Raw genomic sequence first — 13211 nt, 5'->3', positions numbered from 1 at the left:
ATTAACTTACTGATACCTTTGTAAACAACTGAGCACAAAGCAATGGGTCTAAATTGAGAAATTCTATCCGGTTTGCTGATTTTTGGAATCGACACCAGAAAAGTTTTATTGATCTTCTTAATGCTTCCAGGATCATCCCAGCAGGCTCTCACACACTCACAGACTTGCTTACCCACAACATGCCAGTTACTTTGGAAGAACAGGGCTGGAAAGCCATCAGGTCCAGGTGCTTTTAGAGCTCCCATAGAAAAGAAAATTTTTCTGATCTTTTCATCCGAAATGCATCTCTTCATACCTTCAAAAACACAGCTATCCAGAACTGGCCAACTGTTCTTAGTGGAAAACCAAAGTCTGACAGAATGCTCTTCCAAGTACAGCTTCTCAAAAAAAGATACAGTGATTCTGAGAAGACTAGCTTCTTCTCTCACAGAGTGCCCCTCATCATTTTTCAACTCCAGAATTTTGTTTTTAGCTCTCCTGATGATTGTGGTTGTGTGATAATAAGAAGTATTACGATCACCATCCTTGATCCATTTGCATCTAGCCTTCTGGAACCATAAGGATTCTTCTTGCTCAAGGAACTGGTTCAGCTCATTTTGAATGGATGCCTCCAATCCAGTAGTAGCATCATCTGCAATGTGAAGACTGTTCAGCTGAGTATCATGAAGCTTCTGCAGCAGGAAATCTTTCCTAATCTGGATGCAGCCAAAAACCCTTCTATTCCAGGATTTCAGCTGGTCCACCAAGTTAGCTAGGTTGTGTTCAATGTTCAAATTCGGACACCAAACATCTTGAAGAAAGTAAGGAAAAGAAGAATGATCCTGCCAAGCAGCAAGGAAGTGAAAAGGCCTACTTTTGCAATTGCCCATAACAGGGAAAAGAGACAATAACAAAGGGTTATGGTCAGAATTGAGTCTAGGCAGAGTTCTGACATAAGCATCAGCAAAACTAGTCCTCTAAACTGCATTAGCACACACCCTATCCAGTCTCTTAAAATCTCTGTTTAAATGAAGCCATTTAGGACCTCTCCAAGTAAATCTTGACCCTCTACAACCAATATCAAACACATTGCAGTCGTTTAAACAGTTGTGAACTTCAAACTTCTAGCCAGATTGAAAGGGGCTCCACTTCTTTTCTCCTTAGAAGCTGCAATTTCATTAAAATCCCCCATCAACATCCAGGGACCCAAAACCGAACCTCCAATTCTAATCAGGTCTAACCACAAAGCTTCTCTAGATTCCTCTTTGGGACAAACATAAACAACAGTCATAAAAAAGGAAGGCCCAAAACTAGGGCAGCAATTTACATGAATAAATTGATTAGATTTCTCTATCAGAGAAATAGTACAGAAATCCTCCTTCCATAATAACCAAATTCCACCTGAAAACCCAACAGCTTCCTCTATCACAGCATTCTTAAAGCCAATCTGTTTTATTTTTTTTCAGCCAAAACACCACTAATTCTTGATTCCAAAATGGCAACCAAACCAACCTTATACTTCCTAATAAAATTGCAGAGGGTTATTTTAAATTGTTTCTTCGCAGCCCCCCTACAATTCCAAACAAGGCAATTCATTGAGAAACCATGTTGTCACCAGGATTACTGAGTTCCTGGGTAATCTCCATCATGAGGTCAAAGCTAAGAGGATCTTCTCCTTCCCTCAATGCCATTCCTGCCATTGCCTCAACACTAGGGGATACACTCCTCATGATTAAATCCAGAGGTACAGCCTCATCTAAAAACTCTCCAGAGACAAGCACCGAAGAATTCTCCTGGTCAGACTTGATGAGGGACTTGGAGGAATCTTCACTAGGCTGCCCCAAAGTAGAAGTAGAGATGCACTCTTTAACAATAGCAGAAGATTCAAACTCAGAGCCACAAGCCGTGACTGGAGTAACTTTGGGAGATTTGCCTTTAACTACCCTTAACCTCCCCTTAGCCATGGGAGTTTCCACCTTTGCAGTACCTTTGGAACCAGAACAGGAGGCTTCCGAATTGAAAACAAAAGCAGCAATGGTCTCCTCCTTCTGCTTTGATTCATTTCCTTTAGCACTACTCCCTTTTTTCTTGGTGTGGACATTAACAGGCTTGTAAACCCGCCCTGCCAGAGAGGATTGCTGCGAGGAATAGCTTTTATTCTCCTTGGGTTTTTGATTCCCCACCACCAATGCAGGTTTCTGGTTCAATTCTCTCACCTGCTCACTGCCTCTCCCTTTCCTAGGACCCGAGCTTCCTTTGGAAGAGGCAAACTGATTCTTCTGTTTTCTCCTCTGAACTACCATCCAGGGACCAACTCCCTGATTCATCAAAGGATTCTCAGACACCTCCTTCCTGTTGTCTGGTACAATGTTAACATTAGCCGGCTTAACACACTCTGGATAGTTATCCACATTGTGGCCATATCTACCACACTTCAAGCATATTAGATAAAGCCCTTCATATTCAACTTTGAAGGTATCATCCTCCAAAAAATATTCACCTCTCAACGGTTTGGAAAGATCAAGATCAACACACACTCTGGCGAACTTGCCTCTTTCACCAGTAGAAGTATTTTTGTCTACTTTAATGACTTTGCCTATGATATTACCTAGATGATTCAGAAAGGGATACTCACAGAACTCCTGTGGAATGCCAGGGAGACGGATCCACGCTGCTACTCTATGGATATTAGCCTTGTGGGGGTTGAATCCTGGTTCCCACTTCCGAATTGCAAGATAATGTCCCATCAGCACCCATGGGCCACCCGTGAGAGCTATACTGAGGTCTTCCAGATTAGCAAATTTGACTGAAAAGAAATCATTACCCAAATCCGCAACTACAATCGATCCTGACTTTGCCCACAAACTCTCCAGTTTGATCTTCATATACATAACTCCCACCTTCTTGCCGAGGAGTTTCACAATTAGAGCATTACGCCATGGGCTTCTCATCCTCTGTTTCGCTTCCCCAGAGCACCTGATACGAACAGATCCATCTTCTTCAAAGATGGTTTAAAACGCCCAATCGGAAATCTCCCCTTTCAGAGGATCAAGAGGATTACCCATATCTTCTATGAAATCTTCCATCCCACAAGCTTCCTCCCCTGCAGGACATTCGTCCTTCCTGAGCGCATCAGCAAAGGTTCGATGAGTACCAGCTACTGGATTGTTGGAGAGAAACCTCAACCCAGCTCCTCTATTTGTATCATCGGGTGAGAACTCCTCACCATTCTTGGAACGTTTGACACTCTTACACAAGTTGAAAGGAGAATTCGGAGAGAACCCTTGACTTCCAGCAGAAATCGGTGGAGGACCACCGTGAACAATTAGCGATGACATCATTTCAGAACCCTAGCAAAGAAAGAATATCGCGCGCGTAGACTCACGCACCACTGATAAAAAAGTCCCTTCAGAAAGCAGTGATTTCAACTGTGCGGTAATCCGATTTGCTGCGTCCCAAAACCCCTCACCCAAGATTATTTTATTTTATTTTAAAAAAAAAACACAGTATAAATAAAACCCTAAACCCTGTTTTCCACACTCCCATATTTCAAAAGTCAACGACTCAGATCGAAGCGTTGAGCCCTGTGTTTCCTCTTCCCCTTCCCTGGTAAGCTTAAGCTACCTTCCTCAATACTCTCTCTCAATCGCAGATCCAATGGTATAAGCAATCAACTTTTTTGTTTTGTGTGTTTTTTTTTTTTGTCTGAAATGATTTGAATTTGCAATGTTAGGGTTCCACTGCGCCGATGACTTTTCTTCTCAGAAAGGGATCATCATCCATTGTATGCGATTTTCCTTTAATGAACCGGGGCAGGCTTTGGTTTTCTTGGAATATCTTCTTCCGTCACTGGACTTGACGCTTCGGATTAGGGCTAATTGCTTAACTACTCTCTATAGTTATCGTTTCTTTCTGTTTTTTTTTTTTTGTTTTTTCGGGATTTCGGAAGATAATTCTTCTTGTTGCGGACGTGCTTGTTTTCTTCTATTCACTGCTAGTGAGGAGGAGGCGTTGGATTTGGGTAGTGGGGTGGAGTTAAACTATTTGGGATTTTGATTTTAGATGGCCCAAATCAATTTCATTCCAGGGTTTCGGTTTCATCCCACTGATGTTGAGCTGGTTATGTACTTTCTGAAGAGAAAGATATTGGGGAAAAAATTCCCTGTCGATGTTATTGCTGAACTTGACATATACAAGTATGCTCCGTGGGATCTTCCAGGTTTGTTGATAGTGTAATATACTGTGTTTCTCAAACTTTTTTTATTTTACCCTTAAGAGGGTTTCATTTATTGTTTTTTTTTTCTTTCAGATAAGTCTTTGCTGAGGAATGGTGATTTAGAATGGTACTTCTTTTGCCCTCGAGGAAGGAAATATTCCACTGGAGGGAGGATGAATCGGGCAACTGAAGATGGGTACTGGAAGACTACTGGGAAGGATAGATCAATCGAACACGAGAATCAAGTTGTGGCCATGATAAAAACCCTGGTGTTTCATAGGGGCCGACCACCTAAGGGAGACCGAACTGATTGGGTTATGCATGAATTCAGACTTGAAGACAAGGACCTGACTGACAAAGGCATTCCACAGCAGGTAAATAACTTTGACCGAGGAAATGCATGCATCCGTTGGTTGGTTGTGCAATTTGTTTTATAACAAGTTGTTCACTTAATCAGTATCAGTGTGGGGCATTCATTGAAACTTGTTTTCACAATCTTTATAGTGGTTTGGGTTTTAATGCTTCAATTTGTTATGAGCTCTTACACATTTTCAATTCAAACAAACTTTAATATAAAAAAATTAGAATCCAAATAACAAATTTATTATTTAATCTATGTCAATGGAGAAACCTGTTATCTGAGACACTTGGGAATTGTAGAGATACAATTTAGAGAAGCTCATGTTATCAATCTGAATTATATATCAGATTTAATATCAATTTTTTTATGCTCACATATTGCCAGTTAACCATATTCCATAATAATATCATGTTTATGCAAGAGCAGTTAGGGTGGTTTTTGGGTAAATAAAAATAAGATTACTTGTCTTAGACCAAATGCTTTGCTTGAAATAAGATTGCTGTCAAATTATAAATACTGCTTGGCAGAATGTAATGAACGTGAATTGTTAAGCCAAAAGAAATAAACAGCTGCAAAATGAGAATATTTTATAAGGGACAGCAATAGGTTAATACAAGTTGTCATTACCATAGCACGTACGTGCTATACCACACACTCTTGTCTGCTCAATAATTCATCAGGAAATCTGTGTTATGATTCTCAATAGGCTATTTGCTACTACCTCATGAGTATATCAATCAACCACACAATTATTGTTACTTTATCATCTTTATTTAAACCTTCATGGCAGACCATTGAATCTCATCTGAAACTTTGATAGAAGAGTTGATAGATCAGATGCCCAGTTAGTAACTAATTTTAAAGGTTTGCAAGAAGGCATTAGAAAATCACCCCAAAGAAATGTTGATAAAATTCATAGTCTGGCCTCTGTTTTCTGTTATCAAAACAGTTATTTGCAAGCCTTAGTTCTTATTCCGTAGTGTTACTCTGTGAGTTAGTAAATAGATGACCTTTCCCGAGAAATTAGTCCTGGGATTTGTTGAAGCTGTTGGGGCATGTTTCTCAGTCTTGGATATAATCCTTCAATGGAAGAAATAAAATAATAGTCTCTTTGTGGATAAGTTTCCTAATTTTTAATTGTCTTCTATGATGCTTTGTAGAATATAAAGCATTTGATTTCTTATAATCTGAATCTTTACTTATGTTTATATGTAGACAAATATCATTTTCTTCACAAAATGTATTAATATTCATTATATAGTCTTCGGATTGCATATCATGTTTATGGTGGAATCTGAAACCAATATATTACTGAGAAAATATTTTATTATTCTTATTAGTTACCTATGGTAAGAAAGAAGATTGAATTAACTACATAGGAGATTGATCGATGCAAAAGTAATCAGAAATCATCTATTTTATGTCCTATATATTTGAAATCTTAATCTTAGTATTCATGAAGGAATCCACTTGGGAAGTGAATTTGTTGATTCTGGAATCTTATTGACCGATTCTAGAATGATCTTGGATCTTAGAACGGTAATACCTATTGTTAACTTGTAATGATGATCTTTGCCCGATGAAAATATCACAATGCAATGTACATTTAATCTTCAAAATATATTTTGAAGTCACATAATCCATATTTAATTATTAAGAGTATTATTAAGGAATTAAGGAAAATAAAAATACTAGGGTGTTACATTGTGAGTGCATGTAAGGATGTCCAGTATTGTTGCTATGACTATTGCCATCTATTACGCTGGAAAAGATAGTCTTTGCTGATTAACATGATTCAACGCACAAAGATTACAGCTTTTGTTGTATATGGCATCAAATTAGAATTATGTCTTTTCATGTTAAACCTTACCCCATAAACTGATTTAGAGCAGTAGATACTTTGCATATGCTTAAGCTTTATGACTTAGAATGGAAACCTTTATTTGTTATCTTATTGCTTTGTATTTGACTTATTTAGCAACCCTTTGTACAATCTTAATTTGGTTTGTTGACTTTTTGTCTCCTTGTATTTTTCTGGTTGTTAGTCTCGTGAATCTTATTTTAATTGTTCTGCTGGTATATTTGTATTGCAGGACTCGTATGTGATTTGTAAGGTATTCCAAAAGGAAGGTCCTGGTCCCAGGAATGGTGCACAATATGGAAAACCATTTAATGAGGAAGACTGGGATAAAGAGGAAATATCTGTCTCTGTTCCTGCTATGTCTGCACAAGTTCCCATTCAACCTAGCACAAGTCATATTTCTGTTGAAAAACACATGCATTCCTCTACAACTGGATGCATTGGATTGACCTCTGTATCAAGTCCATCAGGACTTTCCTCTTACTTGACACATCCTTCAGCTCCAAGTAATCAAGTTGATGATGACATTTTACGTATGCTTGATTATTTCAAAGAAGATGATTACACATTGCCTGTGAATGAAAACAACGGAATTGAGGTTTGCAATCTATTCCTTTTTATCTGTACTATTGCACTTTTTTGGGAAATCTTGGCATGATTGTTTTTCTTTTTATGACTTGTGTTAGATGTTCCCCAATTTTGGCAGCCTCTTACTTTCTCTGTCAGTAGTTAGTTTTTTGTATCTCTTTCATTTTGCATTTGACTCTTCATAACTTAAATTTCATTATGGTTGTGAAAACTAAACATTTTTGCTAACATTGTTCTTAGTGGATGTCTTGAAATTACTGCATATGTTGTATAAAACATCGTGCTCTGGCTTCCTTCTCTTTTGACTTAGTGTCATTTGAGGATCTGCTGTATTACACCCCCTTCCATCTCAAAAATTCTGCATGCTTAGTCTTTCAAAGAACTAACTGAGAATTAGACATAATTTTGCAATCTCCCCCCGTTTTTTGTTCAGGGAGGGCGCAGCTTTAGTTTTGATTTGATCTTGGTCTAGTAGTTTGCCCTTTTTATTTTGCTAATTCTTGTAGCTTTCTGTGAGGCATAAGACTATAAGAGTATGTTGACTAAACTTTAAAAACTGGAAGGCTCAATTGTTGGGCAATTGAAGCTACTAATCAAGATGTAGGAGTATATAATGCAGATGGTATTTCTCTTTGATCGATTTATAAATTTTTAGAGGCTTTTTCTTCAGATTTTAACCTGATAATTATTGTAAGAATAAAAAATCTATTATATGCTATTTTGCTAGCTTTATCCTCCATCTCGTACTCTCTTATTTTTATGCTAATTTAGTGATTGTGGAATAATAGGTGATTAATAATTCTGGTCAGGCAAACAATGCTGAAGCCGCACCTTATTTAGATCAAAGTGGCTTTTTTGATGATTTAGGAGACCTTGACTGCTTGCTTGGATGTGATGAAGAAGGTGGTTTTTTCTGTGGCCAGAAAGATGAATGTCCTACAAACGAAGATGACTTGGGGCCTTTCGACCCCCCAAACTTCTTGGAATTGACTGACTTAGTGGCGCCATTGTTATGGAAGACTCAACAAAATGGAAGTCGGAGCCAAGATAAGAAAGCTTAGAAATTTGAGGAATTATAGACACGAAATTGATAGAAATATGGACGCAAGTACCTAATGCGGATTACAAGTTATAGATTCTCTTCCATTTTCAATTTAAAAACTTCACCGTGGCATGAATTGTCTATTTGAACATTATTTTCTAAAATAAGTTAACTTGATAGAACTGATAAGAATATTTTGAGCCCAATCCTATCAATTCGGGTGTTACAAAGTATTGTCATGTTTGATTAAAATCCGGTTATGGCGTAAGTTTTCTAACTTTTATCATCTACGTTCATTGCATTTTTCACGTTGAAGATTAATATTCGTATGTAGTAATGTCATATAATTTGCTTTGTTTTTATTTTTGTCCGTAAATCATATCAGCCTTGTTAGTCGGGACTAGTGTCAGTAGTTTTTTTTTTTTTTTTTTTTGTGTTTGGATTAATTTGTTTTTTAAAAATGATTATTTTTCAATCAGAAATTTCCAAACATTTTGTGTTAGGATTAATTTATTTAGATTAATTTTTTTTAAATGATTATTTTTCAAAAAAGAAATTTCCAAACATGCACTGAGTCTAGCTTGTATCTTAGCTACAAATACTGAACTCAACTGACTAAATCTTCGGGGCTATATTTCTTGGTCAAATGTCATTGTCCAAAAGGTTTTGAGATATCCTGAAAAGAGAGTAGCTTTGTCCATATAAGAGTTTGTGCTATTAACAAAGACGGAGAAAACAGAAATGGAAGAAGACGGAACACATTGTTTGTTTGACGAAATCTGTTAATATCAGTCTTTCGAATAGCTTAAAATATAAAATACGACAATCATAAAAAAAAAAATACCTTGCTTGAACATGTAGAGATTTACGAGAGATCTTTCTTAAAGATACTTATTCATTAGGGACGTTTTTGTAAAAGCAGAATCCTCATGGACCAAGTTACATTCTTAGTGATTTTTCTAATATAACGGTGACAAGATAATTTGAACTTATGCCCTCCTGTATCTTTTTCATGAAGTGGTTAAATAATAATTTTTTCGTTTTTTACATAAAAGTGAATGAGAATGGTTTTGAACTCAGAATTATACTTAAAATTATCTATTTATCATAATGATTAAATAAACTGACAAATATATGGTACATTATATAGGTAAAGCCAGATAACTTGAGAGGGGCTACAGATAAATTAAGAGGTAGCACAGGCTTCATGAATTTTATTTTTCAAGTAACAAGTACTTTTTTTTAAAAAAATAAACCTAGTTAATCTTGCCAATTAATATGTGCAATGTTGTAAGGACATTACAAAAATTTTAATTCAAAGATTGAAGCCTCTCCTCTCTTAAAATGTAAGAAAAAGATTGAAGGATGGACTGTACATTACAAAAACTTTTCCATTTCAAAAGCATTTTTTATTGATAGGTGTTTTTTTTTTCCCTTCAAAATTATCATTTTATTAAACATTTTTTGTTTTATATGAAAATAACTACAATTATTTTATCGTAAAGTAGGATTATTATAAGCATATTTTAGAAAGCAGTTATTTCAACTGTGTAGTGATTTGCTCTCCCACGTTCCCATTAAATTTTTTTAGAGAAAAAGTAACAAACATGTACTTAATCTATTTTATATGTCTGTGACAAATACTGGACTCAACCAACTCAATCTTCGGGGCTAAATACAAAAATTTCGTATATTTCTTGGTGAAATATCATTATCAGAAAGGTTGTGATACTCTGAAAAGGAGTAGCTTCGTTGAAATGAATGAATTTGGAGCAATAAAATATTGGATGACATTCCTATAAAATATAAAAGGAGTCTGGAGCTATTAATGCAACTTATTAAACAAGAAAATAAATAGAGAGGAAAAAATAACGAGTTCGCTTTTTTACAGTTACGTAAGTTATTTACAGTAAGTCCAATACGATGTCGTTTTGAAGCGAAAATCATGGTATTTTTGTAATTTTAATTTATTTCAAGACTATTATAATCTTTATAATTATAATTTTTTAATATTTCAATTCCAAAACAATTTCGTTTTGGAAGTAAATGCAGATAACTGCAATAATTGCAGAAATATTTTCCTGAAAAATAATCTAGAAAAAAATTATATCATTTAGGCATGAAGCTGTTAATACAACCATCTATGAAGTTTATCTACGTTATTCAGTATACAGTTCAGAACCTCTCACCTAATTGCAACTCTTTACAGAGTACACAAACAGTAAAAATGACAAATAGTGGCACTCTTCACCTTGATTCAATTGCTTGAGTTTCAGAGCCTCTTAAAAATGATCTACGCCACCAAATTTGGAATGCCTTGCTTAGATTCGGACATTCAGTGCCATGCTTTGAGAAGTACTGAAACCATTCCATGAATAGCATGTGTTGTTGCTTTAGAGGTAGAGTAAGAAGTGTCTGACCCATAGCCTCTTGCAAGAGCTTTATATCAAGCCCTTTTCTACATCTCTGCAACCAACCAAAGTCCAACAACATTGGTCTGAACCATGTTTGCACAATCCCTGATCTAGCTTCCAAAGGGCATTGTAGTTTTCTGGTAGCCATGGCAACAAACAGAACTGCAGAAACTCTACTGAGTTCATATCTAATCATGGGGGATGCATTATCATGCATTTTAACAAGTTGGTGTTGATCACCCCATATATCCACAAACTCGTCAGCCATTTGCCCATCAAGCATGATTTCCAGCAACCAGTTGATGTTATCAACCTGTCTTGAGACGCGCTCAATCATCGACTTATTCATATCATTCTTCCTCGACCTTTCAGGAGGGATGGTGTTTGATGCCTCCTCAAAGAGGGTAATCAGAGAACCCAGACATGAGTGGCAAACAGAATATAGATCCTCCTTGTTGAGGTCAAGATGGTTCTTCTCATAGACTGAGCTTTTGCAAAGAAGACCCTTGACTAGTGACTTCAGTTCATTTCTTGCATTGGCATCAACACAAGTGGTGATAGACCAAACAAGTTGTCGCGCTACATTTGGCTGAGAATCTTCTGAATCGTGTAGGTAAAGCCTTCCTAAAATGTCTCTTGTTGTTGCATCATCAAACTTAAATTTTGTGAATAGGCTCCTCAATTTTTCTTCTTCTTCTTCAGTCCAAGGAACAGCCTCAAGGTATTGTAAACAGGCCAAAACACCCTTAGTGAACATGATGCCTGCGGACACCTAGTAATACAAAGAGATAACAATGTAAGAGACTAAAGAGGCGCCAATGTACATGCTCAACACAAAAAAAAAATTGCTTCAACAAAAAAATATCAAAATGTCCCAATAAAAGTTGCTCCATGTCGCTAGATGTATAGAATATTTTCTTTTAATTCATGCCACTCTTTGAACTAATCCAAACGAAACAGTTTTTTCTACCATTACATCTCATATGGAACATATATTGCTTATATGTTCCATAATCTTCACAACACAGCTTGTCCCTAGATCATTCTTATTAAAGTGCATTATAAAAAGCTTAAAAGAGAAGCTTAAAAACCATAAAAAATAAAATAAGAAAAACCAATGAAACAATCAAAAGATGTCAATTAGAGGCAAAAGGACGCACACCTAGAATTTTATTAGAACACAATTTAAGATCTTTTTTAAAAAAAAAAGGGAAAATAAAACAATCAAATAAAGTAACTAAGAACCTTATTTACCAAAAAAAAAAAAAGAAGTAACTAAGAACCTCCAAAACGTCGATGGATCGATAAACACCAATGTTGAGGAGTTTTTTGGTAAAATCATCCTCAAACATAAGCTCAATGGTTTCTCTGAAAACTCCCAAGTTTTCCACATCAGTCACCTCTATTCTGCACATTTTGGTACTACCGCTCGACGAAGACACACCCTTTTTGTAATCCGCTATCAACCCTGCAAAAACCTCCGAGTTCGCGCAAAGAACCACCGAGTTCAGCTCCAGAACTATGCACTCACCATTCTTCCCCTTCAAATTCATCCTCACGTCAAACCCGCCGGAGCTCTCCGGCGGCGGGGTGGGGCCACTGTCGGCGGCAAAGGGTGCCCTGAAGCTATGAGATCGCAACTGGGGTGCAGAATCTATGGCTGGAGAGGGATCGACGGGATCGGAATCGATGGGGGATACTCTACCTGGGGACAAGATCCGACGAGGGTCGATCCGACCCACTATCCGGGACCCGGATTTGAAGCTCTGGGGCGAGCTTGGGACTGAAAAGCTAGGCTTGGAAAGTGCTTCAGACTTGCGGTGACGCGGTTTGGAAGAAGGGTTGTCGGGGCTGGAAGGTGGAACGGCGAATGAACAACACCATGTTCGCCGTCGCCGGCGAAACGAATGGTCCATTTTAACTCTGAGAGAGAGTCTCAGAGATTAAAAGAAACGAATGGTGACATAAAAAATGATGTTTTTTTTAACTGTGGAGTAAGGACTACGGAGCACCCATCATGTGTTGTTAATGTTTCTCTCTTTTGTTTTATTTTTTATTTTTTATTGGAATTGGAGGCAACTTATTTTCTCGAGAATCGTGAGGTTTTGGTTGGTTTCGTTTTTGGGTGAAGAAAACGAGGAAAAGGTAAGTGCTTCTTAGTTTATCACTCTGAGTATTTATTTGCCCGCTCTCGTGTATAAAAGTGTTGAAAAAAAAAATAGTTTAGATATTCTAATAATTAATTAATGTTATTATTAATTGATCTTATTGTTAGATTGATTATGTTGATTTAACGAATATATTTTTTTCTCATATTTAATATTTATATTTATTTTCATCTTTATATGATTATGATTTTCCTTATTTAATGCTTTCAAATTAAATATGAGGAATCATAACCATAGAAAGATAAAAATAAATATAATAGTTGAATCAATATAATTGATCTAACGGTGAAATTGATGGGTAGTAACCCTAATTGGATGTTATAATACTCTATTCCAAAATAAAATATGATTGATTATAATTAAGTAATAAAATTAATGGAAAATACAATATAATATAGGGGTTTTAGTTTATCCTTTAATATGACAAGAAAAATTTTTCTACACACATAATATTTTGTGGAACCCGCACTTTTTAAAGTAACAAAAAAAAAATAAAGCACACAAAACGAACCTATATAATATTACATAATCACTTTTCTTGTAACATAACTTTTATAAAATGTTATAATATATGATTATTAT

General features: G+C 36.3%; 3 protein-coding genes across 5 annotated transcripts; 1 reads left to right on the top strand and 2 right to left on the bottom strand.

The window, feature by feature from the left end:
• Positions 1-1571: 1571 nt before the first annotated feature.
• Positions 1572-2930, bottom strand: LOC133299632 (uncharacterized). The gene has a single exon (XM_061499115.1). The coding sequence runs from the start codon at positions 2928-2930 to the stop codon at positions 1572-1574; it is 1359 nt and encodes a 452-aa protein (XP_061355099.1).
• Positions 2931-3452: 522 nt separating this feature from the next.
• On the top strand, positions 3453-8254 carry LOC133299631 (NAC domain-containing protein 82-like). 3 transcript variants are annotated; one of them, XM_061499113.1, is made up of 5 exons: positions 3453-3588; positions 3713-4198; positions 4289-4569; positions 6650-7015; positions 7873-8254. In XM_061499113.1, the coding sequence occupies exons 2-5, from the start codon at positions 4042-4044 to the stop codon at positions 7993-7995; spliced, it is 927 nt and encodes a 308-aa protein (XP_061355097.1). In that variant the 5' UTR covers positions 3453-3588; positions 3713-4041; the 3' UTR covers positions 7996-8254. The 3 variants fall into 3 exon arrangements, with proteins under 3 accessions (XP_061355097.1, XP_061355096.1, XP_061355095.1); XM_061499112.1 differs by having other exon boundaries at positions 7815-8254; XM_061499111.1 differs by having other exon boundaries at positions 7794-8254.
• A 1878-nt stretch (positions 8255-10132) lies between these two features.
• LOC133299630 (BTB/POZ domain-containing protein At2g13690) lies at positions 10133-12482 on the bottom strand. Its single transcript, XM_061499110.1, has 2 exons — positions 11745-12482; positions 10133-11233 (listed from the first exon to the last, which is right to left on the bottom strand). The coding sequence occupies exons 1-2, from the start codon at positions 12375-12377 to the stop codon at positions 10295-10297; spliced, it is 1572 nt and encodes a 523-aa protein (XP_061355094.1). The 5' UTR covers positions 12378-12482; the 3' UTR covers positions 10133-10294.
• Positions 12483-13211: the final 729 nt, after the last annotated feature.

Source organism: Gastrolobium bilobum, unplaced genomic scaffold (genome assembly GCF_033153095.1).
Source record: "Gastrolobium bilobum isolate Gb01-03AN ecotype WA unplaced genomic scaffold, APGP_CSIRO_Gbil_v1 utg20433, whole genome shotgun sequence".
Classification (NCBI taxonomy): Eukaryota; Viridiplantae; Streptophyta; class Magnoliopsida; order Fabales; family Fabaceae; genus Gastrolobium; species Gastrolobium bilobum.
This window is presented reverse-complemented; position numbering and strand designations above follow the sequence as displayed.